A 26484-nucleotide genomic window follows, 5' to 3' on the forward strand; every position below is an offset into this window, starting at 1 on the left:
GATTCATAATAAGGGGATGCAGTATATCTTACGGAGGCATCTCGGTTGTTGGCCGCTCCATGAACCATTCCTCAAGCAAGTTCTTTGAGACGACCCAACCGTACTGTACCCAGATGCACAACTGAACAACACCTTACTGGGATGAGATGTGTCGGAACCAAACATCCAACCATTTTCAGGAGGCAGTAGCTTTCCACAATCTTCTCCTATAAATAAAAGTATACAGTTGATAAGCAAAACTGGACACAAATGGAACAATTTTCAATTGAATGCCGAAAATAATCTGATATTGCATATATTTTGTTCTTGCTTTTCTATCTATTTTTTTTTTAATTCGCTCTGTTATTGGTGTAAATCATATCTCCACACTTTTAAGCAATCTGCAACAAACCTCTAATCAATTGTAGTTTAAACATTCGCTTCTTGCCGCCTTAAGGCCTTTTGTAAGTGTCTACTTCGAGCTCTCACTCAAGTGAGTTTATCGTTGGTCTTTTCTTTCATTTTTTTTTTTTTTTGACTTTGGTTTACCGCCGGTTTACGAGTCTAATCGAAAAGCAATCCATCGTCAAAAACCCCTCGTGTGGGAGTTTACCTACTTATGCTTAAAAAGATGCAAAGTCGGGTACCATTGCCACAAATACCCGATTAGCATCAGCTCCATTAATCTTTATTTCGAGCTGATCAATCCTCTTATGCCAAAGACTACTAGAAGACAATACATGTACGATACTTCGAGAAGCTGTGATACACTGACGAAGAAGAAAATACCGTGCCTTGGCAACGTGTTTTTCCACTCGTCCATGTCCCGTCCGCTTGGCATGTTCGGGAAGATGTTCCGTGTAAGGAAAATCCTGTGTTACAACTAAAGGTGATCGTATTGGGATATGTTGTGGAATTGCCATGGGCAAAGCCATGTTCAGGAATAGCTAAACGACCACAATCAACCGCTGGAAGAAATAAAGTTATAAATGATTGGGGAATGAACTTTGGGTCTCGAAAGAGAACCAGCTTCAAATCGTGTCCTGACGAACGTCATGCATCTAATCTCAACCAGCGCGGGGTCGAGTAAATGCGTCTTTTTAGAAAGCACACACTTCCCTGAATCCAATCGAGCATTTAGAATCAAATGTTGAGAGGATCGAAGCTTGTCTCCAATTTGTGTTTCAGCTGTTCCACATGTAAGAAAGGAATAATTTTTCATTTTTTACAACGCCTTATCATAACACGATTCTTTTACTAACAATGACCGTTTTTTTGTGATTTTATTTACTCCCTGAAACACAAAGAAACTGAAAGGCTGTGATAGACAGGTAAAACCTACACCATGAACAATTGTCATGTAAAGACTATTAAATGTAGACTGTGGTCTTCAAACTGTGGTATTGTTGACAAATAGAACCGGGAAAGGTGTACTGAAACAAAGAATTCATTTCTTTAAACAATAAACAACTAAGACAGCCGTCAATTAAGGCGTCCACCCTCTAAAAGCCGAGTGGTAACGAGCAAACAAAATGGGTGGAGGATTCCTTATTTCATATAGATTAAATGTACCTCGGCATTTAACCTCCACTCCACTCCATTGACCATCGGCCTCACATCTCCTGATGGTGGATCCTTGAAGGTTAAATCCTGCATCACACTCAAATTCCACTTCGCTTGGATACGTCGTCTTGTCACCGATCACGGACCCGTTGAGAGGCCTTGGTAGATTTCCACAGTCCTTTGCTAATGAGGGGCAGACATTTCATGAACTTAAGAGTAAAAAACCTTGAATCGGGAATAACGTTTTCCTTCTTGAGTACACTTCACTTAGCTCATCTAAGATCAACAGGGTTTAGCTCAAATTACTACTTTAAGCAGATAAGTTTGGCTAACCAAACTTTTATATGCTAAAATGCACCGAGATAACGAGTACAGCTGGGATAAAACAAGGTAAACGTGGCTGAGAGTAACTTTACACGAAGTTTTGAAACTTATAATCTAATTTCCTGGCTCACTCCACGCGTTCTTAGTGACGTTTGTTAAACTAATCAAAGCATCCTTTCAACTAATAAACAACTGTCGTCTTCTACCCTTTTTACTTTGTGATCAGATACTCTAGCGATGCACTTTTCTCAATAGAAAAATCATTTTGTTGGAATTGTGGTAGAGATGCAGTTACGTGTAGATCTCGTACCGTCACAAAAAGTGTCATTCGAACTCCACGTTCCGTTTACTTGACACTTAATACGAGAAGATCCTCGAAGAATGAATCCCATATCACAAACTGCATTCACAACGTTTGGGAACACTGTACTTGTCCCGTTGTAACTCCCGTATTGCAAAGGTCGTAGCGGACCGCAATCCACGGCTAAAAATAGACAAATACGATCACAACAAAGTCAGCTGGCAGAACAGCTATGATCAGACTTCGCAAGCAATACATTTTTTATCCTCTACGTGCGAAATTACACCCAATGTAACTTTTGACTCCTTAAATCTCAGATGGTGCACGGTTTCAAACGTCCCTAGCAGCCAACAGACCCATTCGGGTAAATCTATTCAGCCAAGCGATGCAAGCTTTAACTATATGCGTAAGCTCTGGGCTAAATTTCAACTATAAATTTTTTACTACATGCAACGAGAATTATCAAATTGATTCCTCTTAGGGTATTCACAATTTAAACTTACGAGTACAAATGGTCTCTATTCCACTCCATGTACCATTAGCCTGGCATGTTCTTGTGGAGGAACCACCAAGCAAAAATCCAGGATCACAGTAGAACAATAATTCATTAGGAAACACCGTAAAGTTTCCAAGTGAACTGCCATTCCTTGGAGCGGATAATGAGCCGCAGTCAACAGCTGCAGAGAAAAAATCGACTTTAATCGAATTCGTTTCGGCGAACCTGAAAATCCAATGTGATAGATACTCGACATATTCGCAACTCTAGCCAAACTAAAACTGCGGCAAATCAAATAATCTGTCATAATGATAAAAAGGTATATACTAAGTACCTTTGCAAACAGTTTTAGTACCACTCCATGTTCCGTTTGCTTGACAGCGCCTGAATGACGATCCGTGTAAAATAAACCCAACATCACAGCTCAGTATGGCTTCATTCGGAAAGGTCGTTTCACGTCCAGTAATAGAACCGTTCAAAGGGACCTCAAGAGCACCGCAGTCCTTAGCTGTAAGAAACAGTGGACTTTCCAGTCACAGACAATTTGATTGACGTTAAAAAGTGAAAGTTGTAACACTGCTTGAAATAAGAAATTAACCGCCTAGCCCATACAGCAGCGATATTCAATGACGAGCCATATTGGTAATCAAAAGTAAAAAAATTAATAAATAAATAAAAAAATAATAATAATAAAAATAAAAAAAAAGATCGATGCACCCGTTTTCAAGTTAAACAAGATCTGCCTCTGTTGTTTGCTGTAGGAAGTTATTCCACGGCACATAGTTACCACTAACATTTGTTTTCTACCTTCACAAAAACTAGACGTTTTGCTCCATGTTCCGTTTGCCTGGCATTTTATCTCAGGAGAACCACGAAGAACAAATCCCTTATCGCAAATGTGGCGCACAGAGTTCGGGTACACAGTAAACTTTCCAATGATACTTCCATTCTGTAATGGCTCAGGCCAACCACAGTCGATAGCTACAAGAAAACATCCGCCAAAAAATAAAAAGCTTGGTTATTTGGTGACTCTTGGCTGCGATAGGTAAAAGAAACGTCATTGTCGTCGTTGTTAATTATCCGAGTTAAAATTATGATTACAAAAATCGCAGAGTTAGAAATAAACGACGATCACTGACGTACGTCTGTCTGTCCGTCCGTTCTCCCACTTGACCAAGAGGTCATTTATTCCACTTGGACTACTTCAAAGATTTAAAGAGACACGTCAGTGTAGCCTTGCGTTAATCCGTGTAAGTAAATGGGTCACCTTTCACAGAACGGATATGATGTGGAGGAAATTATGCGAATTCAAGAGGAAGAAGGATCGATGTAGACATGATCAACTTAAACTGCAGCATCGAAAGGTAGAGCGATTTTAGCCAATTTAACACTGTTTGATGATGCATCCGAAATTTTCAGGATTCATGCACAAAAACGCTGGAGAGATGATGCATATTGGATGACCTTCATTCATTGACTGACTATGCGCGCGAGATTTGAAAATCTCATCGAATAATAATTATGAAAAAAAGGAAGAGAGCAAATGAAATAGAAGGATTAAGGAAGAGATCCATGAATAAAGGCACGGAAAGATAATTGCATCAGAATAAATAAGAAGGAATGAACAGATCAGTGTCAGTATATGAGCAACTGCGCAACTACCCCTCCCCTAACTTGACTATAATCTTAACTTGTTAACAGTTGACTGTTGTTGGGTTAGGGGAGAGGTAGGTGCACAGTTGCTGAGGCACTTGTTTTGATTGGAATAAACATATGAATGAAATGAGTAGATGAGTAAAAACGTGAATGATCGAATTATTGAATGAATAAGGAATCCTTGATTGATTGTTTCACTGATTGATCATTGATTGATCAAAAAAATGAAATTATAACTGCCAAAGGTGTTCTTGATTCAGGATAAGACGGAGAGGAACAAGACCGCTCGTTCAACCTACCACTACATTCAGTGGAGAAACCACTCCATGTTCCGTTAGTCTGGCACATCCTTGAGGCAGATCCACTCAAAATGAACCCTGGATCACAACTAAATTGTATAGCATTAGGGAAGACTGTGGAGTCTCCAGAAGAGGATCCATTCGTAGGAACAGGTAAAGGTCCACAATCAACAGCTACAAATAATAGAAATGCATCAGGTATACAATTTTCGCTCATGAGACATTGCCATCGATTTCCATCTTTCGGCCAGTAACTTATTATTAAAAGATTACTTTCTATTCAAGCGAGTTGAATTAAACATTGGCATTTATAGCTTTGAAGCATAGATTTAACCATTAATAAATCGCAACTGGACGCACTTTTGTAGCGAGCCACCTTTTCATAATAAATTTCCTCTTTAAATAATTACATTTCCTCAAAAGAAGCGTCTTCCAAAGTTTAACCATTCTGAGGGAAAATTGCAATTTCTACTTTTCTTATTTACCTGCTTTTAACAGTTCTTTCCTTACAACTTACCCACACATACAGTTTTAGTCCCATTCCAAGTTCCATGAGGTTGACACGTTCTCACAGCAGAGCCATTAAGAATAAATCCAGGGTCACAGCTAAACTGCACACTATTTGGGAACACCGTGGAGTTACCAGAAGCGGAGCCGTTCATCGGAACATACAGGGGGCCACAGTCTACAGCTATAGAAATAAATACAATGCTAAACATTTAAAAAATCAAGTGGGACGGAAGGGTGCTCTTTGCACTAAAATCCTCATAACGCAGTAGAATGACTCGCTATTATGAATTGGAGTAGAAAAGAATTGCCTGTTTCATACAGCTAAAACGAAAGAAAGAAAACAAAACCTTCACAATATGTCTGAATTCCGCTCCAAGTTCCATTTCCCTGACATCGCCTGGTTTGCGAACCGCTGAGAAGAAATCCTTGGTCACAACTAAAGTCGACCTTGTTCGGGAAAGAAGTAAGGTCACCATGTAATGAACCATTTGCTGGGATTTCCAAGGCGCCACAATCTTTTGCTGAATCAAGATATTATCAATAAAGGGTGTTTGAGTGGTGATCTACGTAAATGCGTATCAAGGACAGTTGTGAACATTATAGACCTTTTTCATGACGGTGGACATGGTCTTTATTCTCATTCAGGAGAAAAACAACTGGATTTTCACTCAAAAGCGAGGGCGAGAGGCTTGTTGCATGCTTTTGAGTGAAAATCCTGTTTTTTTCCCCCTTAAATGTTTTTGAGTCCACAAAGACTAGATGAAATGAATACAAAAGAATTGCAACTAAACCTGTCATTTAGGAAAGAGGTATATTGCAACTATGACCTCCGCGAGTGTATAGTAGAACTTAGTGAGATCCGTAGAGAGAGCCCAACAGAAAGGAATATAGATTGCACAAACCCAGGCAGGACTCTGAAATAAATTTTGATTTCAACAATAAACTTACCAATACAAACAGTTTCAAGCCCATCCCACGTCCCGTTTGCCTGACATGTCCTCCTATAGGATCCATCAAGAATGAATCCGAGATTGCAAGCAAACAGCAGACTATTAGGGAAGACTGTGGAGTCACCAACGAAAGATCCGTTCTTAGGAGCCGAGAGAGGACCGCAATCGACAGCTGAAAAAGATTTCACACAAATGTTTTAATTAGAATCGAGTTAGACATGTTTCCTTCTTTTACAAAATATTTCGATTAAGGAAAGCAATCCAAAATCATTTCCTTTCACTGCGCTCCGAGTTTAGAATGGTCAACCAACACCACCTAGAATGTTCAAACAAAAGCAATCTCGGCTTCGCCCAAGTTTTTCCCCGCTTGACACCAGGTACTTTTAAAATTTCGGATTAACGAAGCAAATGTTAGAATGTGCCTCCACACGTTTAATTTCATTAGCATGTGCTATGCAGTTCCGTCTAACCAATATGGCAATGTTACCTCTGCAAGATGTTTGAACTCCACTCCAGGACCCATTAGCCTGGCATCGCCTGACTGTTGAACCATTCAAAATAAATCCTTCGTCACAGCTAAAAGTAACTTCATTTGGAAAAGTAGTTTTTTGTCCAGTTGCAGAGCCATTCACAGGAACAACAGGCGCCCCACAATCCTTGGCTGTAGATAAAGAGAAAACGAAAGAAATAAAAACCAAAAACAACACAGGCAGCACTGTAGGCCAAGTTTACTAAATAACATCAAGCGTGAAAGAAAAAGGTCACCCCGAATAAATCTCTCCTTTTGTATTTCTGCTTTGAACACTCTCCCGTAACAGAAAGTTGGAAAGCCTGGAAGCTCTAATTTAGACCGTCATTTCATATTTTCATTATCTTGCTACATATCTTAACGTTCTGTTGTGATCAATTTATTCTAAAATGTCTTCGGCACTCCAAAGGCACAACACCAGTGACGTATTTGACAACAGTTCTGAAAATACATATGCACCTTTCCAATTCATATTTGCCGTGAGATCTGGAAACGTGTTTTACCTTCACAAAAGGTGGAACTTTTGCTCCAGGTTCCATTCGTCTGACACTTTATTTTTGGAGGACCGCGAAGAACGAATCCTTCATCGCAAACGTGAGTCACAAAATTGGGATACACAGTAAATTCTCCGATGACGGTGCCATTCTGTAAGGGCTGGGGCATACCACAGTCAATAGCTGGAAAGATAAATCACATCGGCAAAGGACAAAGTATAATAAAAGCTCAAGCTTGTTGTAAATAATTATTACATACGACGACCTATTACATGAGTAATCTACGCTCTAAAGTTTATAACTAAAGGAGGTAACTTCGTCCGTCCGTCAGACCATATTAACTATGAGAGGTGCAAACAGCAAACGATAGAATAGGTGCTTACAAAGACGCTAGCAATTCGTAACACAAACAAATACACATCAGAAGGAAACTGGCTTTTAGGCGACAATTGAACACTTACCATAACAGCAGCAACGTTCTAGCGACAACAAATAAAAGGAAATACGATAGAGGATTGTAAAACACACTGGAATACTTAGCGTCGATAATTTTAACGTCTGGTGTAGAAACGCCTTCCTGTTGCTTCTAAATGACTGCCAGTGACAAGCACATCCATGACAATCCTGATGTGCGACCTCAATGGAATGTATTTCCTTGAACCTACCATTACATACGGCTTGTAATCCACTCCACGTTCCATTTGCCTGGCACTTCCTCGTGGCAGAACCATTAAGAAGGAATCCAGGATCGCAATTAAATGCTACACTATTGGGAAACACTGTTAAGTTACCAGTTGAGGAACCATTCTTCGGAGCGGATAGAGGACCACAGTCAACGGCTAGAAAGGCATCATTAATTACGTCAGTACCTGCACTACGTAAACTTTCTTATCTCAGTTAAGGACCTAATTATCTCATTAAGGTTTGAATGACAGCAAAACCTGGAAGCTTAGGACCCGTAGCATTGGAATATAATTATAATTACTGCCTCGCATCTTCATATACAAACGGTAGTGTTTCTGAGTGATTTTTAGTAAGGAAGTCGAGAACTGTAAATATGTGCGAATTGTGTCTTTTCTGTTACTCCTGTGGTCTCTTTTTCACCTAGTAAAATGCTCTTTTAATACGTACCACTGCATACGGTCGGGAAACCACTCCAGGATCCATTCGCCAGGCATTTCCTTTCGTGGGGTCCACTGAGAATGAACCCTGAATCGCAGTCAAATTGCACACTATTGGGGAACACTGTAGAGTCCCCAGAAGAGGAGCCGTTCATGGGATTTGATAAAAGACCACAGTCAACAGCTATAGAGAAAAAAAATAATTGCTGTAACTGTATTTTCATAAATGGAAAACTGAAAACCAACAACATTCACTAATATAAGCGAGAGAAAAGTTCTTCTGTTCTCTCAATAAACCTTTATGATGTTGTGTGAAACGAGCCAGGTTTCTCCTATCGCTCAGAATACTGTAACCTTAGTTGTGCTTCGACAATGGATATATTATCTTTTCTTTTCTCCAAAGAATCAGCGGGTTTAATCCGTGTTTCACTGAGGGCCAAGGAGCGAATTTTAGTCGAACTCGCCCATCTGGGGAACAGAGCCAACGGACCGAACGCACGCAAGGCCCCATAAAAAAGTGCCAGTGGTGGTTTCGAAATGCTTTGTTCCGCTGTCACAAAGGAATCTTGCCATCGAATTTTCATAAACAATTGAAGAAATTTAGTTTTATACACATCCATGAATCGTAAGAATCTTATGAGGAACCAGGATATTGATTAATAGTTGAACAATATGAACCTTTGCAAAAGGTCTGAGTTCCACTCCAGTTCCCATTTGTTTGCCAATGCCTGATGGAAGAGCCCCTTGAGAAGAAAACTTTGTCCACAATCAAAGGACGATCTCATTGGAAAGAATGTCAGTTCGCCTGTGAAGGAACTCGTTCGTCGGAGCTGCAAGCCGGACCACAAATCTTTCGCTGTGTAGAATAGAACATAAAAGACAGAATTAATGTGTTGTTCTGGGGCTAGAGCAGAATTCAGCGAAATTGACCAATAACTGCCAAAACACACAACCACTTAAGGTGGAGAAGCTTCAAAACGCGTTTCACATTGTATTCGTTGAAAACCTACCAGCACATGAAACCGCTTTTCACTCCAAGGTCCATTAGCCCGGACACATCCTCATAGGGGATCCATATAGATTGAATCCAGGATCACATTTGAATATCACACTATTGGGAAAAAAACTGTGAAGTTACCAGAAGAAGAGCCCATTCACGGGAACCAACAGAGGACCACAGTCAATAGCTATAAGAAAAAAGAGTTAAAGAAAGAAAAAGGTTATTTCATTCAAAATCATTCTGCAATTATTTGAAAAAAGCTTCTGCATCGATACGTCTGGCTTAACTCTGATTTTACTTCTTGCATTACCAAACGAAGAAAAACAGATATCCTGAAAACAGTCAAAATTCGATTCCGTTCATTCTGATGAAAATCAGATTTACTGCACGCGGCGTCGACTAGAATAGTTCAGGAAGGGGCTTACCAATCAATTTCTGCAGGCAGTAAAAGCATCGATTACCGGAAAACTTCCCTTCACAAGAGGGTGTCATTACCACTCCAATTCCCTCTGCTAGACACTGTCTTATTGTGGATCCTGTTAGGATGAATCCGTAATCGCAGCTAAAATAAAGTTACTAGGATAGGTGGTTGCTCCAGTTGTTGAACCATTCACAGGAATATCAAAGACACCCCGCCAGTTTCTGGCTGTGTGAAAAGAGAAAGTAAACTGCATATGATTGACAGGATGTAGAGGAATGAAAACATCCTGATGACGATGGATTAACATTTTCAAACGCCATAACGCTTATTTTAACTATCCCGAAAAACGTCCACTTAAGACTACCCCCGACCTCCAAAGTAAAATACACGTGCCACGTGAACATAGGCTTACAATGTCTTGGTTGCACCCAAACCTGCTTGCAAGAAGAGCTACTACTTTTGGCCTACTTTGGGCTTAAATTGATACAATTTACCTTCGCAATAGCATTGAAGCTTTGCTCCATGTTCCATTGGTCTGCCCAGTAATCCTGAGGAGCCATCCAGACTGACTCCTTCACACATCTGTGTGGGGTGACACTATTTGGATAGACTGTCTTATTGCCAACAATACTTCCATTCTGCAAAGGCTGAGGATTGCCACAATCAACAGCTGAGAATAAAAACAAAAATCATGGTAGAGGCTGAGAAGTAAACAAGCTCTGAAAATCTTAATTTCAAACAATAACGAGGCGACGGTTAAAAATCGTCGAGCAACAACTTCATCCAATCATATACCTCTTGTGACGTTGCATAAGATAACTGACAAGGAGGTGGGGGTTTGGAGCTAATGAGTACAATTTTAACGTCAGACTTTCCGTTCTCAAAAGACACACCATTCGGGAATTTCACGTTACTGCTTTACAGAGAACAGCTTTGAAATGCAAAAACTCTTAAAACGCACGTGCAGAGCTCCTGTCTGCTCCCCTAAATATTGATTTTTACCGCCTCGCTGTTGCCTTTGCATCGTGCGTAAAACAAGAAATTATAGATCATTTCAAAATTTTCGTTTTGTGAACTTTATCTAGTACAATTGCATGACGATGCGAAATCAAGCGTGGTGCGTAAAAACTACAAAGGCTTTCATTGCTTACCACTGCTCATTAGGGAACTTTTCATACCAGGATAAATGATATTAAACACAGTGGGAGATACCTATTGTCCGTCTGTCCATTCGTCTTGACGTTTTATTTTTAAGGTTTACTAACCCAAAGAAAAGGTTGTCGCGCGCTTATAGCATAAAATGAGTCAAAAGCATCACGTGAGATTGATAACGAAGACTTTTAAAACTTAGAAAGTATACCCAAACAAAATCATAACGACGGATGTGAACAACTTGAAATTAGCACAAAAGACAAAAGCTTGAGAGCAAGGAATCGACAGTGTGAAGGGATCACAAAGGATATTAGGGTCAGAGCAAGGTAGGTGAGAAATTTTTAACATTCAGTCAGATCGCATAAGCAAAGCGTTGACGTATTCCGTCTCGTTGTAGCAAGACGATAACTTTTTTTTAATTAACAACTTTTTTTTTCCTTTCTGCTTCAAACGTACCAATGCAAAGACTTTCAAGTCCACCCCACGTCCCATTTGCCTGACAAGTTCTCTATGGCAGATCCACTGAGAAGAAAACCAGGATCACATTGAAAGTGTACGCTATTGGGGAACACCGTTGAGTTACCAGAGGAAGATCCATTCATGGGAACAGATAACGAACCGCAGTCAATGGCTACAAAAACAATAAACATGAGATTCATCTAATAAAGAACAGCTATTAGTTGTGGCAAACCAAGGTTTCTATTCTATTCCGCGCCGTGACTGTTTCTCAAAATATTTTCAGTTGCTTTTTTCACATAACAAAGAAATTATATTGTTAAGGGGTGTTGTTAAAACCTGAAGTCCGAACTGCGCAAGATATAATACACTTATTAGTGCCACTTTCGTGAGCTTAGTGCGTACACCGCACATCGGGCCCACATTAACCACAAAAAATGTTTCCTCGATCAATAAGCCAAAACGACTTTCCTGTAAAGCCACGAACAAAAACACACCAGTTTATCTTCGTGTTAGACTTACCACTGCAAGTAGTTGGAGAACCACTCCATGTCGCATTAGGCTGGCATGTCCTTACAGTAGATCCACTGAGAATGAAGCCCGTATCACAGTTAAAAAGCACACTATTCGGAAATAACGTGGAGTCCCCAGAGAGGAGCCGTTCACAGGAACAGATAAGGAACCCCAATCAACAGCTTGAAATAAGAAGTTTACAAAACACTTACTTAGTGATCAATAATGTAGCGCAATATTGGTGATTATTGGTTCATAAAAGTACTATAAAAAAAAACTTTCGTCAATTTTTTTTATTACTTTTACAGCAATAAAAGAGAATAAATGTATCATGTCTAAATCAAAATGTATGCGTAACTCAGAAAGACAAAAATAACTATAGATACCTTGACAAAAGGTCTGATTTCCACTCCATGTTCCATTTTTTCCCTCACAATGCCTGGTTTGAGAGCCTCTCAAGAAAAAACTTCGTCACAACTAAAGTCGATCTTGTTTGGAAAAGTTGTAAGAAACCAATACTGGAGCCATTTGTTGGGACAGCGAGAGGGCCACAATCTATCGCTTGATGAAATAAGAGAAAATATATCGACCAAAATTTACTTTATGCAATACTTACGTAGAGAATTAGGAGGGAATATTTTTTGCCCGGCCAATCGGCTTTGCAAAATATATATTAGTAATAAATCCTACCAGTGCATACTGTGTGACTCCACTCCAAGTTCCATTGGGCTGACAAGTTCTCTCCGCTGAACCACTTAAAATAAAGCCAGGTTCACAACTAAATTGTATACCGTTGGGGAACACTGTTGCCACACCATGAGATGAGCCATTCATGGGTGCATGTAAAGAACCACAGTCGACAGCTACGAAAAAAATTAAATTACAAAGGATTTCAATGCGAGTAGGTCTGCTCTTGTCGACAAGAATGTCTGTCTTTCAAAATTCGTATATCTCTATTTCAATGCATTCGTTGTCATAAAAACACCACAACAGTTAAAAATGAAAATAACTGGGAAAAAGTATTTTCGTCGGATTCTCGGTCAACCAAAGAAGGCATCTGTTCCTCTCTTAGTAACTGAATCGCGCTCTAAATGTAACCACTGTCTAGACCTTAACCTAATTAACAGTATATTGACAAATTCAGACGCTGCAATTGTCATGTGGCATCTTCTACAGATGCCGCAAGATACCCAAAGCTAAAAACAGTTGTATGGAGGGATCTACCTATCTGCTGTAGGTGTCCTTACCTGTGCACGTGGTCCTCTGTGCCACTCCAGGACCCATTTGATTGGCAGTACCTCACACTTGAACCACTTAAAAATAATCCTTCATCGCAATTAAAAGAAACTTTGTTGGGAAACGTTGTTTCAAGACCCAGTCATGGAACCATTTAAGGGCTTTGAAAGATTGCCGCAATCCTTAGCTGAAAACAAAAGCAGGGGATATGTTGGTACTTGTTTTAAAAATCGCCAATTCCATATCACCACGATTGAGCACCGATGTCTTACTTTACTATCCACTGATTATTTATGAAACAAGGTCTTACCTTCACAAAAAAGCTATCAGTTTTTTGACTCCAGGTTCCATTAGTTGGCATTTTATCTTAGCGAGGCCTCGAAGGATAAAAACCTTCGGTCGCAGTTGTGAATGACAAAATTTGGATACACTGTGTTTTCCCAATGACGCTCCCATTTCGCAAGGTTGAGGCCGACCACAGTCAACAGCTGAAATGCAATACCGCCCGGGGAAACAAGAGATAGCGGTACCATAAAAAATACGTCTTTTTAGAATAATTAATAAATTATGAACGCTGGTCTGGACAGTAAGTGTTTAAATCAATTAATTGGGTGACCCAGTGATATAAATTGCTTAGTTTGAACGACAAGAACAAATTCAAGAATCGGGCACTTCATGACAAAAAGACGATGATCGAGAATATGTGACAGAGGTGACGACGAAATCCCTTAGTTCGTCCGTCAGCCCGTTCCGTCCCTTCACGAATGAAGCAAACAAAATTACATTTCGAATCGAAGATACAAATGTTTTGACACGTTGATCGGTTCAGCAGTAGCGCAAATGCTCAAAGGGAATAGGCGGCAGAAAAGCATATCAGCATGAACGAAATTTAGCATGTATAAACAATTGTGGAGCAGGTTGTAATTGCATGAAAGAACACACACATAAAGCGAATACTCAAATGATAACAGACTGAGTTGAACGCGACAGTGAGTGCCATAACAGGAAGTAAGCGCAATTGGGCATACAATAAAGACAATAGCAGTTGGGCGTTAAACGGGCGTTTCTTCAAAACGAACACGTAGGCAACATCAATGTCCGTGTTTATTGATGTCTGCTTCAGACATACACCACTACATGTGGTTGTAAAGCCACTCCATGTTCCATTAGGCGGACACGTCCTTAAAGCAGATCCGTTTAGGATGAATCCAGGATCACAGATGAAAAATGCTGACTATTTGGGGAAAACTGTTGCGGCCCAAGAGAGGATCCATCGCAGGAACAGACAAAGGACCACAGTCAACAGCTAAGGAAAAAGAAATAAGAGGAAAAAAAGGAAAAAAAAAAAATAAATAAGAGGGAGATAAGAAATAATAAAAAGTTTCATCAGGACCTACGAAAGAAAAACGATTATAGCCCTTAGAAGACTCTTTATTTAGGTACCTAGAGTCCTCTAGATTACCAAAGTGAATGTTCTAATCTGAAAGACCCAACGAAATAATTTCAGGAAGACAAGGCTAAAGTTATGATCCATCTTATCTCATTTAACGCAAACGTTTGTCTCTTTTCTCCCTTTTTTGTTTTTCCTTGCAAGCGACGGATAATATCCATTGTCCCATTAAAAATTTAGAAGATCAAAAGTTTGTTTCGCTAAATACGACCGAGTTATTTTGAGATACAGTACAACTAGCATCTTCTCAAAATCTAATCTCACTGAATAAAGAGCAAAGAAAGACCTTGACAGAATGTCTGATTCCCACTCCAAGTTCCGTTAGCTTGACAAACCCTGATATGAGAGCCGCTGAGGAGAAATCCTTCATCGCAATTGAAGACGACTTTGTGTGGAAATACTGTCCGATCGCCATAGACGAGCCGTTCACTGGAACGGCTAGGGGACCACAATCTTTCGCTAAATAAAATAATAATCATCGTCATCATTATCATGAATCATCACCAACGTCGCAATAAACTGCTTGTTTAACTACACTAGAAAGCAGCATGATTTCCTCTTGAGTTTTCTACAACTTAAGTTAGCCGCTGAACCCAGCTCAGGGTCAGGTTGCGAAAATATTTCGACAGCACAGGTATGCAACCAGATAGGATGACAATATTAAAATGTGCAGAAGAAGGAGACAGAAAAGGGACGCTTGAATTTTGGTTAATATGAGTCTCAATGGCTCAAAATTTTCAAGGTAAGTTACTTAGTTTTATCTAAATGTAGAAAAAGAAAAGATTGTCGAACCTTGACACTTAGTTTCATTGCCACTCCAAGTACCATTAGATCCCCATTTCCTCACAGACGATCCGGTCAAAATAAAGCCTTCGTCACAATTAAACTTTAAGATATTTGGGTACGTTGTCACTTTCCCAAACATAGTGCCATTCTGTGGGGTCATAAGCTCTCCACAATCGATAGCCTTCGAAAATAACGAAAACAAATGAAATAACAAATCAAAAGAACGCAGTAACTGCCGAAAAATAATTAATTAATGTAATTCAAACTGTTTTAGAGATCGCTATTTTAGTAAGAAAAAAGTAACCTTAAGAAAGCGTAATGGGGCCGCAATTTCACTACCGGGCTTTTTACCTTCACAAATGGTTTTCGTTTCCATCCCATTTTCCATTAGATTTGGCAAGTTCTTAGCCAGGACCATGCAAAAACGAATCCAGAATCACACCACAATCGCACACTATTAGGGTACACCGTCCGATTTCCAGAAGAGGATCCATTTAAAGGAGATGAAAGAATACCACAGTCTACAGCTAAAATGGTAGAAACGAATAAATGCAAAATAAAACGAATCCAAAAAAAACAAAGGTGACAGCAAAAAACTTAAAGAAAGTACTGAAAAATGGGTGGACTTTAAATCAATATTGCCTCTGGCTTAATATAGTAGAAGGTACATATTACACGTTTTTTCATTCAGGTAAATATCACTGACGTAGGTGCCTTAGCGGCAATAGTTGGCCTCGTCCTTTCTTTTGTTCTCACCCTCACAAATGGTGTCGTTTCCAGTCCACACACCGTTGGCCTGACATTTCCTTACTTCAGATCCTTTTAAAATGAATCCTTCATCGCAACGAAATGATACTATGTTGGGAAACGTAAAAAGTTTTCCGCTAGAGGAGCCATTTACTGGAGCCAGAAGAGGACCACAATCCTTGGCTGGAATAAAATGAAACGGAAAAAAAAATCAATTCACAGGTAGTACTTCTCCAGAGGAGAGATACAATTCAAGCTATTCGTCTAATGGTCATAACGGCTGTCATAAAAAAAAAAACTAATTTCAAGGCTTGTTATTTCTTTTATTTGTTTTTATCGACTAATTGATGATGTGAATTAGCCAACGTAAAGAGTTAGTTAGCTGACGTGTAAAGCGTTTGCCCTTCGTCAGAGCACACAGAGGAATTGTGGCTTGTGCGTGTTTTTTATGCAGAAAATGGAGCTATAGTAATAGTGGGGATAAGGGAACGAGGAAAACAAGAATAATCAGTTGAATGAAAAGCGTTCGTTGATACCGTGGGGATTAATACTTTACCTTTGCAAAACGTGGTATCACCGCTCCATGTTCCATTTGACCGACACCTTCTAACAACTGAACCTCTCTGAACAAAGCCGTCGTCACAACTGAAAGTTATTTGGTTTGGGTGTTGTTGTCTTTTCTCCAATAGGGAGCCATTTAATGGAACAGGTAAAGGACCGCAATCTTTGGCTATAACATTCAGAAGTCTTTAGTTTATTGACTATTAATTGTCTAAGGTTAATAAGAGATTACTGACTATTAGATTATTAAATCTCGAGAACACAATTGTAAAATGATCAAAACGTGGTGCTACAAGAATTCAACATAAACAACGGACGACAGATGGTAGTAAACATAACTTCTCCATAACAAAAAAGAACTGAACTTAGATCTAACGCAATGAACATTTTTTTGTTATACCAACGGACATCATTTTGAAATCTTTACGATCTCATTTATTTTCTTTCAGCTACTTAAGGTATACTGTCCAAAACACAGTCATCTTGTTACATAAATAATATTACAATTTATTAAATTTTTAACGCCGAATATAGAATTTCTAGGGTTCTGATAGGTTCATTAAACTCCGGTTATCGGCTCATATTATTATATATTATTTCCATATTCACCTTATATGGAAATGCATTGCGCCAACTGTTGCAGAACTGAAAATACATCTATTCCATTCGTGCTTGTTAGATACGTGATTGGTTATATCCAACTCTCATATCCAACGCACGCTCATGGAACATTTGTTAATATACGTACCGACACAGATAGTAGTGTTCCCACTCCAGTTTCCACTTGGCAAGCATTGCCTTGTCCTCGACCCTCGCAGAATAAACCTTCGTCGCAACTGAATATCTTTTCGTGCGGATATGTTGTTAGGTTACCAAATGAAGACCCGTTGGTTGGAGTCACTAGCTCACCACAATCTTTAGCTAATGGAGGAAAGTAATGATACAGTTAAAGCTCCTATATGTTATATCGATGCATAGCACTTACAACACTCTATATCCAACGTTAATTAACACACACCAGCAAATTGAAAGTTTACCTTCGCAATATGTTTTGCTTCCACTCCATTCCCGTTTGATAGACACCTCCGAACTTTTGAGCCTCTCAGGATGAAGCCCTCGTCACAGCCGAAACTAATTTTGTTCGGAAAGGTTGTGAGTGATCCTTCCAGCGATCCATTCATGGGTATAGCAAGCACTCCACAATCTTTTGCTAATAAATTAATAAATAATATTTGACATGCGGGTTCGGAGCTAAAATGGTAGTTAAATCCAAAAAAAAGCCAACGAATATCTCAGTGGCATGGGTTCGAGCCCTGCCGAGACCTTTATGATACGGGCTTCATTTTTCTGAAATTTCTTCCGTTGCAATTCTTCTGTGAGTTTCAGTTCGTTTTCTATTAAAAGCAACAAAATTATTCCAAACATACCTTCACAAAATGTGTCATTTCCACTCCACTGTTTACTAGGTTGACACTGTCGCACTGCAGACCCTCTCAGAACAAAACCTTTATCGCAACCAAAGCTGACCTTGTTGGGATAAGTAGTCAGTTTACCAGTAAGGCTGCCATTCAAGGGAACGGACAAAGGTCCGCAGTCATTTGCTGAGTTGAACAGATAATAAGATTAAGAACAGGTTTGTATCGAAAAAGCACAAAATGAATAGAAAACACCTCACACATTTCTGCCTCACAGGTTTATAGGATTTCGATAACTCTTCTATTAGCGGCTGCCGTTCGTGTTATAAGCCATAGCCCCAGGGAAAAGGGAAGCCACGGCACCTCGGGAGGGTCAGTAAGGCGAAACGAAGAACGAGAGCCCGCTTGCAGGGTTACAGACGGCGGTAAGGGGTCCTATAAGCGGAGGTAGACCACCGGTTGCCGGTTTTTAACCCTTTACACTCTAACATCAGCATCCATGTTCTCCATACTCTTTTCTATACGTTTTTTTCTTAAGTACTGAAGGAGAATTTGTTTAACAATCAAAGTTTCTTTGATTATCTCCTTTATTCTCATGATCTCATGAATGATTCAGCCATATCACCGTAAGGAGAAATTAGATACTGGTCACTCTCAATTTTTAAAATGTTAATCGAAACCCCTGAGGTTTACAAGGGCAAATAAAATATATCTCAAAAAAGAGAATTCTTTGTTTCAAGCGCGTTCTTACCGCATCTCTCTCTGATAAACGGAAAATCTCTACTACGGCACTTCCTCAACATGTCACAATAGTGGCACGTACAACAACATAAACACAATACAACTATTGATACATTTATTAAGATAGTTCCATCACTGCATCTAAAGTTACAACAAAAATAGAAAAGCAGACGAAGAAACAAAGAAACTAAAATAAAAAACCAAATAATTCTAACAAAGTAATTTAAAACAAAAATAGTAAATATAGGGAAGGTTCATGTACTCATGTTTAAGAGGGGAATCATGATGGTTCAGTTTGCTCATAAAAGAAAGTTTCTTTTCACCTTGGCATAGTGCGTCGGTTCCACTCCATGTTCCATTTGCTTGACACTTCCTAACAACGGCTCCGACTAGTGTAACCCAACATCACAAGTAAACAGCAGCATGTTGGGATAGGTCGTATTTTTACCGATCATGCTTCCATTGTGAGGTGCTTGTAGCTGTCCGCAATCAATAGCTGCAGGTGAAGGAAACTGTTAGTGAGGAAGCTTAGATAGATGCTCATTCTATCCTCCATTGTAACATGATAGAAGATAACTCTCCAAGGAAGTAGATGAACAGCTTCTCGTGCGCCAACTCCTCTCCATATTCATTTACGTGTAGCGGTGACGTTTAAAAATTATTTTCGTTCTGTTTCGCACGGGTACCTTGGGTTGACCGTCTTTTCTTGGTTAGTTTTTATCATTATTCAGATCTTGTTAGATAGTAAGTTTCCAGATCGAGCCGAGCAACTACATACCTACCCCTCTCCTAACCCAACAGTAACTCTCGCTTGATATCAGTCGGCGGCTGTTGGGTTAGGGGAGAGGTGGGTGCCCAGTTGCTCAGATACTGACATTGGTCCTTTCCGGATCAAATACTTAAACTAGACTATTCGTTAAGCCTCAACTTGATAGGAAAGAAATAAGAATATGTATATATCAGAAGTGTAATAACTTACCATGGCAAGAGGTCTTAAATCCATGCCATGTGCCATTCGCTTGGCACTTTCTAATTCTGGATCCTTTAAGAATGAAGCCCAAGTCACACTGAAATTGTAGACTACTTGGGAACACTGTCGAGTCGCCGGACAACGAGCCATTTTTTGGACTGTCTAAGTGACCGCAATCAACAGCTGTAAAAAAATTGCATTCATGAGGCAGTAGTTACAATACTTGCAATAGCTTTTCATCTACATTTGTTTAATTTCATCTCCGTTTCAAATTATAGCAATAGGTAGAGAATTAGGGCTTATTACCTTCACCAAAATGTGTCATTTCCACTCCACAACTTGTTAGCTTGGCATTGTCTCAAAACAGATCCATGTAAAATGAAACCTTCATCACATGTAAAGCTGATCTCGTTTGGAAACGTTGTTAGATTTCCGAATGAGGTGCCGTTCATAGGTACTGACAATGGACCACAATCGTTCTCTAAACGTTAGAAGGAAACGGAAATGAACTAGGAATCGGATTTTGTTGGAGATAAGCCAAAGAAACCAACTAACAAATAAAAAAATCCCCACATACAATGTGTTTTTGATGCTCAGTTAATTGCAAAAACATTGGAAGATTGTTACCTAAATTGAGTTACTGCACGGCCATTTTGGGGCACAAGCATAAATCTTAGTTTCCGCCAAACCTTTCTCTGACCTTGCTTTAAGATAAATTATTTTCTATGTATAATAAGCGATTACAGAATAACAAAATTCCGTTTGCACCTTTGCAAAAAGAGCTGTTTCCACTCCATGCTCCATTTGTTTGACACTTTCTGTAACTAGATCCGTGCAGCGTAAATCCTTCGTCACAGGAAAATTGCAGAATGCTGGGGTATACGGTCATTTTGCCCAATAAACTTCCATTTTGTGGCACAGGTAATGGCCCACAATCAATAGCTAGAGCAATAACAAAAAAAATAATAATTAGGGAAAACATGAAACAGCATTATTGACCTCAACACAACTGAGCAGTTTGTACTTACGCTATTGAGTCAAAGTATAGAAATTTCGATTCTGTCCATATAGTTATTGGTCCATCCCGTCTGTTTTTTAAAAATTCTTTTTAATTTTTCTTCGTCGAATTGAACAGCATTTCGTGAAAAAAAACGTGTTAGATGTGGGGATTGTGTTAACGATCGCTAGCCGGAGCAGTTAACTTTTATAAGGCCCTTTTAGAATGGTAAATTCACCACTACAACTTTGTTTAATATCCGCTCCCGATACCATTCGGCTGACACGTTTCTCACAGAGGGAACACTAAGAATAAACCCCGCATCACAATCAAACCGAACGCTGTTTGGAAAAACAGTGAGGTTACGAAAAAAGAGCCAATTCATTGGAGGAGTTCAAGTGAGCCACAATATCGACACAGCTGGAAAAAAAACAAAAAGTAGAAGCCATAAGTGGTTGGACTAGTACAAAAATGGGGAAAAAGCCAAGCAAAACAAACAAAAACCAAGCGAACCAACTCATAAAAAAAATGCTTGTTTGCTAAGGCTTAGTATTGGGTCATTAGTTGCCATTGGTTCATTGGTTTATTGTGTACCCCAAACCTCATCGTCATTCCCTGTCCGTGCTATTACGGTTGAACAAAACAATGCAAAAAAATAAGGTACAGAGTGAGAGCCCCAATACTTTCCAAAGTTTTTACTACAGTGCCATGAAATCTGCATGAACGTTTCATTTTCACTTGTACATCTGTCTTAGTGTTACATACTTTATAGTCGAATTAACTCCAATGGCGTGCAACGTAAGAGACAGAAAAAAAAAAAAAAAAAAAAAGGAAAAAGAGCCCACTAGATCCTTGCAGAAAATGTGATTAGAGACACAATATATTGGTCTAGTCCTGGGAGGAGAAACACGTTGCTTGCCTGCTTCTATTACCATCGCAATAAGTAGTGTTTCCAGTCCATGTCTTATTGGCTTGGACACTTTCGGGACTTTCGATCCTTTCCATATGAAAACCTCGTCACAGCGAAAGGTAATGACGTTTGGAAAAGTTGTCTCACTCCAAACAGGGATCCGTTTTTGCGGAACTGATAGGTTTCCCACCAGTAATTTGATAAAAACGAGAGAAAGAAAAGAAAGAAATGAAAATACTCCTCTGTTTATAAAAAAAAAATGGGGTTCCTGAGTCGGATAATGGAAAAATCCCAAAAAGGGTAAAGGGGTAAAAACAGCTAGTCTGTCCTTTTTACCCTTTACGGTGGCCAATTTACGTTCTTCAACTCAGGTTGTTAAACCTAAATACCTGCTATTCGCTAAAACAATTACTGAAAGAATGCGCCAAGATCAAATGCGCGTAATCGAATGGACCTGAACGCTATTACGGCATGTTGTCATTAAGTATAGTACATTAGAAAGAAAAAATAGTAAGTCAAGTCAGCTCTATAATTTTAAGACTTTTACTTTCGGTTTGCTGGGTCGGTTAATTGGGATGGAATGCAAACAAAGTGTTAAAATGGTTTCCGGACGAAATGTTGTTTGCGTCTGTCGAGGACTCCCGCATTCTCGGTCCCAGGCCTTGCACTAGGGGATCGTTCTTAAATAATGTACACCCGCGTCAACAAAATTATTTAATGATGGTGGGACTTTTTTTTTTTTTTTTTTTTTTTTTTTTTTTTTTTATGCTATTCGTAATAAGAAACCGAACTTACATTAAAACGAAACGACCGGTAACCTTTGTGTGTACTGATAAGAAAGCAAATGTTGTTAACGGTGATGTCGTTTATGCGCCGTCCTATCATCGATCAGAAGTGAAAGAAAAAAAGCATTAAAGCAGATTAACACAAAAATTGCAAGCTACCTTGGCACAAAAAAGTACTTCTTCCCACTCCAAGTCTCATTTGGATGACATGATTCTGTAGAACCATGCTGAGTGAACCCTCGTAACATGAAAAAGTGCCAAATGTTAGGATACGTGGTTTTATCTCCATACACTGAAACCATTAGTGCGTTGGAGGTCTACCGCAATCAATCGCATGAACGATAAATCCAGGATGGAAAACGAATAAAGAAACACAAAGATAAATTAATCCATCTAAATTACAACCACTCTGAGCTGCGAATAATTTTGTCACCATGGCGAGTGAAAAATAACTTTTGCGGCCTAAATTTTGTGCCTAAAAGATTTGAAACAAAGAGAGGGAGGTCGACTGATACGAAGCAAACATAAACGCAATAATCTCTTGTCTACAAATCTCCTTTTCTCTCTCGCGCCGTTCCTTAATTCTCACATGCGCATTAACCTAAAAGTTGAGCGAGGTGGACCCAAGTCAACTGATTTGTCGAGGTATTATTCAGCATTTAGCTCCTAACTGGTAACTTTGCATTACGAAGCATGGTGTGTTAACCATCAACTGACCTTGATTAACATGTTGTTGACAGCTAGGGAGGTTTTAATACCACTCGTTTAACTCATGGTAAAATGAGATGTTTCTCTGCTGGTAAATCGACCAAAATTAGCATGGAATCCATTTCGCCAATCACTTTGTTGCAATATCATTTCTGATACCAGACTTTTAAAAAACCCACTTTACCCTTTTTCTCGTGACCGTTGACACAATTCCTTAAACCAGAAAAGCGCTTGTGAACGACATCAATTTGGCAGATGAAAGGGGTTTGCAACACGCCATTCGTTCGGCTCCTAGATTACATCATGTAGTACACCATGAGATGGCCTCTCATTTATGAGGGGGTTTTCTTTTTCCTTGAAGTGGTATTGAGGGAAGGACTCCCAAACATATTTTTAATGGCTGGTTGCCATTTTACAATTGAAGGTCGCCATAAAGGCTTTTTTTGAAGAGATTGAGCTTGGAGAGTTGTTAAATGACTTGTATATCTATAAATGTCGTTTCAAACTTGTTGAAAAGTAAATTCTTAACACTGCAAGTGGTTTCAGTTCCCACTTCCATGTTCCGTTTGGTTGGCATTGTCGAACAGGTGATCCGCCCATTACGAAAACCAATAATCACAACTAAATCGTAAGCTTTCAGGAAACACTGTACGTTCACCATGCAATGATCCCATTTTTAGGCCTCTTTACTTCCCACAATCAATGGCTGCAAAAAGGACATTGTACATCCCTAAAAATTCAACTAATACATGTGACAATTAAGAACCTCCAATCCAAGTCTTTAATCTCAAACCTGCGCATATTGTTTCGTGTGTTTTCCACTCCAAGTTCCCTCGTTTTGGCATCTCCTTCTGTTCCGGACGCATCCATCAAAAAAACCCTTCATCCGCAAGTAAATGTTTACCACATTGGGAAAGGGGTCTCAGTTCCCAACATGGAAACCCATTCTGAGGAGTCCCTAAGGAGGCCACAGTCCTTCGCTGTAATAGATGAAAGACAACATTGTTTAGCATCACGAAGACATCCCCCGGCAAAAACCTACCAACTCGTAATAACGTTCTGGCTATTGCTTCTTACCAATGCACACTGTTTGTTCACCACTCCAGGTCCCAGTTTCAGTACAACGTATTATAAAACGAGGCCGCTCAGTATAAATCCATCGTCGCAGTAAAAATGCAGTTTGTTTGGGAATGTTGTGTAATTTCCACGTACAGAGCCATTTGCAGGGGCTGTGACTTGTCCGCATTCAACAGCTTAAAATAGAAAGACATGTTATTTTCAACAAACATTTACATTAGTCGCACAAAGCTTCAAGACAAGTAAAGGTACAGGATGTAAGCAGTCGTTCTCTATGGGAGAATTTTTTTATAAATTGACGTTTTCACAATTAAGTATTTTCACCCAAAGACACGAACATACCTTAGTTTATGGTATCTTTCTACTGAATCTTTCATTTAAAATGTAAGGGTCTGTATCCATCCGTCCGTCCGACCGTGCAGTGGGAAGACTGGCCTCTCCCATAAGAGTCAACATTACAAGAATACCTACACTATTACCTAAGTCTATATTTAGTAATAGATTACAACATGCTTGTATAGAGGCGCAGATTGAAATTCTAAGTGTAAGTTATAACTTTTTTTTGGAAATGAAACCTCAAGGTTTTTTTTTCTTTCTTTGGTCTCTAACTAACGATTGCAGTTTGCCAAAGAGCCACTCCAAGTTCCATTTGCCTGGCACATTCTTCTCGACGATCCCTTCAGAAAGAATCCAGCGTCACAGGAAAACCAGACACTATTGGGGTAAACAGTCATGTCGCCATGAGAGGATCCATTTCTTGGAACAGGCAAAGGGCCACAGTCAAACCGCTGAAAGGAGCACAATGACTCTAATGAATACCACATACCTAAATTAAAAACTGTTGTTGTTATCCTTGTTTGTTTGTTTCAGAGCAAATGGAACAGCCTGAGTATTAACCTTTACGGATGTGGTATTAGTTTTGTAATTCTACATATTTTCTGATAACTTTCCTAGATAGGAAATCCATAGCATAACGATTGAAAAAAAATAATCACTACGCAAATGTGGCAAAAATTGACGCGAAAAAGGTGTTCTCCCAGCTACGACCAACAACTATGAGTATTTAGTTCGTTAATTCTTTTTTTCTTTTTTTGGTAAATCAAACCTTTGCATGATGTGTCATTTCCGCTCCATGAACCGTCGGCTAAACATTGCCTTTCTGTAGCCACGCCCAGGATAAAGCCTTCATCGCAAGAAAACTGTAATACGTTCGGAAAATAAGTCCTGGTTCCCTTAAAACTCCCATTCATAGGCACAGCAAGTGTTCCGCAATCAATTGCTAGAAAACAGATAAGTCGAGATAAAATATAATCAACACTTGAGTACAAAACTGGGAAACTACGCGTAAGCAGTTATGTCATGACAGAACGCCATTTTCTTAGCAATAGCCAACAAATGCAGCAGCTCCAGCGGGAGTTCCGCTGAGTTCGCTTGGTGCGTTTTAGGCGAGATTGCTGTCACTTTTTCATAAGTTCCATCTTCTGGTAGTACGTTCTTGATACATCTTGTACGTCTGCGTCTTGCAGAGTACTCAATGCTATTCAATGGTTCGATCAACTGGAAAGGAATTGTAGAAAATGTAAAAACAAACTCTACTTTACTAATAGCTGACCTTCACAGGTGGTATTGCTTCCGCTCCACAAACCAGTAGGTAAACAACTTCTCCCTGATGAGCCTCTCAAAAGAAATCCAGAATCACAAGAAAATTGTATCGAATTCGGAAAATAGGTCAGCGATCCGTAAGAAGAACCATTGATAAGAACAGGTAGAGGTCCACAATCAACCGCTGATAGATTAAAAACATGTGTATATAGTGAATATGCATAAATACGGAAATTTGATTGAAGGCAAAAATATGATATGTCAAGATTTGCATTTAAACAGTCAGGCCAAATGAGCAATTCCACCAACCAATAAATATATTACAGCCCTTTCGTTAAAAGTGCTCCTATTTCAATAAGCTGTAAGTTTACAGTCATTCAAATCATCAACTGGGAGTTTAGAGCGCAAGATTTTGTAAGGAAAATAAAACTGGAGGACCCACAGATAATCCCACAGAGAAGGAATAAAAACAAGCATAACTAAGACTCACGGCCAATGGAATCTACATATGCACTACCTTTACTCTTTCAATGCAATTGGTACGATAATGAACAGTCTTGAAAGCTGTTTGGTTTTAAAATAAATTCCGTAATGGGCTAAAAAAGAGAACACAATTCGTACAAAATTAATTCTTCAGCTCAGTTGTCGAATAACGAAATACGTAAGGCATTTGTCGCTAATGAGAGAAAAAAGAAAACCATTTCTGCAGAGGATTTGTGAAAACTCTGTGGTGAA

General features: G+C 39.3%; 1 protein-coding gene across 1 annotated transcript in view; it reads right to left on the bottom strand.

Moving 5' to 3' along the window:
- LOC131772909 (CUB and sushi domain-containing protein 1) overlaps positions 1-26484 on the bottom strand; it is a 61188-nt gene that overhangs the window by 8529 nt on the left and 26175 nt on the right. The window contains 63 exon segments of the mRNA XM_066165317.1: positions 33-206; positions 774-947; positions 1552-1725; positions 2177-2350; positions 2671-2844; positions 2998-3171; positions 3471-3644; positions 4619-4792; positions 5136-5309; positions 5476-5649; positions 6077-6250; positions 6566-6739; positions 7111-7284; positions 7767-7940; positions 8233-8406; positions 8901-8967; positions 8969-9078; positions 9233-9409; positions 9684-9794; positions 9797-9864; positions 10138-10194; positions 10196-10313; positions 11252-11303; positions 11305-11426; positions 11774-11905; positions 11908-11946; positions 12151-12231; positions 12234-12275; positions 12278-12325; positions 12455-12469; positions 12472-12627; positions 13012-13024; positions 13026-13133; positions 13135-13187; positions 13311-13320; positions 13323-13354; positions 13357-13396; positions 13399-13435; positions 13437-13488; positions 14132-14256; positions 14258-14306; positions 14737-14865; positions 14868-14909; positions 15243-15426; positions 15599-15631; positions 15633-15763; positions 15993-16166; positions 16540-16713; positions 17293-17364; positions 17367-17465; positions 17582-17611; positions 17614-17754; positions 17972-18145; positions 19024-19098; positions 19101-19196; positions 19680-19858; positions 19983-20151; positions 20439-20612; positions 23975-24050; positions 24208-24323; positions 24761-24955; positions 25253-25426; positions 25760-25933. Of these exon segments, the coding sequence (XP_066021414.1) occupies positions 33-206; positions 774-947; positions 1552-1725; positions 2177-2350; positions 2671-2844; positions 2998-3171; positions 3471-3644; positions 4619-4792; positions 5136-5309; positions 5476-5649; positions 6077-6250; positions 6566-6739; positions 7111-7284; positions 7767-7940; positions 8233-8406; positions 8901-8967; positions 8969-9078; positions 9233-9409; positions 9684-9794; positions 9797-9864; positions 10138-10194; positions 10196-10313; positions 11252-11303; positions 11305-11426; positions 11774-11905; positions 11908-11946; positions 12151-12231; positions 12234-12275; positions 12278-12325; positions 12455-12469; positions 12472-12627; positions 13012-13024; positions 13026-13133; positions 13135-13187; positions 13311-13320; positions 13323-13354; positions 13357-13396; positions 13399-13435; positions 13437-13488; positions 14132-14256; positions 14258-14306; positions 14737-14865; positions 14868-14909; positions 15243-15426; positions 15599-15631; positions 15633-15763; positions 15993-16166; positions 16540-16713; positions 17293-17364; positions 17367-17465; positions 17582-17611; positions 17614-17754; positions 17972-18145; positions 19024-19098; positions 19101-19196; positions 19680-19858; positions 19983-20151; positions 20439-20612; positions 23975-24050; positions 24208-24323; positions 24761-24955; positions 25253-25426; positions 25760-25933 (7335 nt within the window).

The sequence above is a fragment of the Pocillopora verrucosa genome, chromosome 4 (assembly GCF_036669915.1).
Source record: "Pocillopora verrucosa isolate sample1 chromosome 4, ASM3666991v2, whole genome shotgun sequence".
NCBI lineage: Eukaryota > Metazoa > Cnidaria > Anthozoa > Scleractinia > Pocilloporidae > Pocillopora > Pocillopora verrucosa.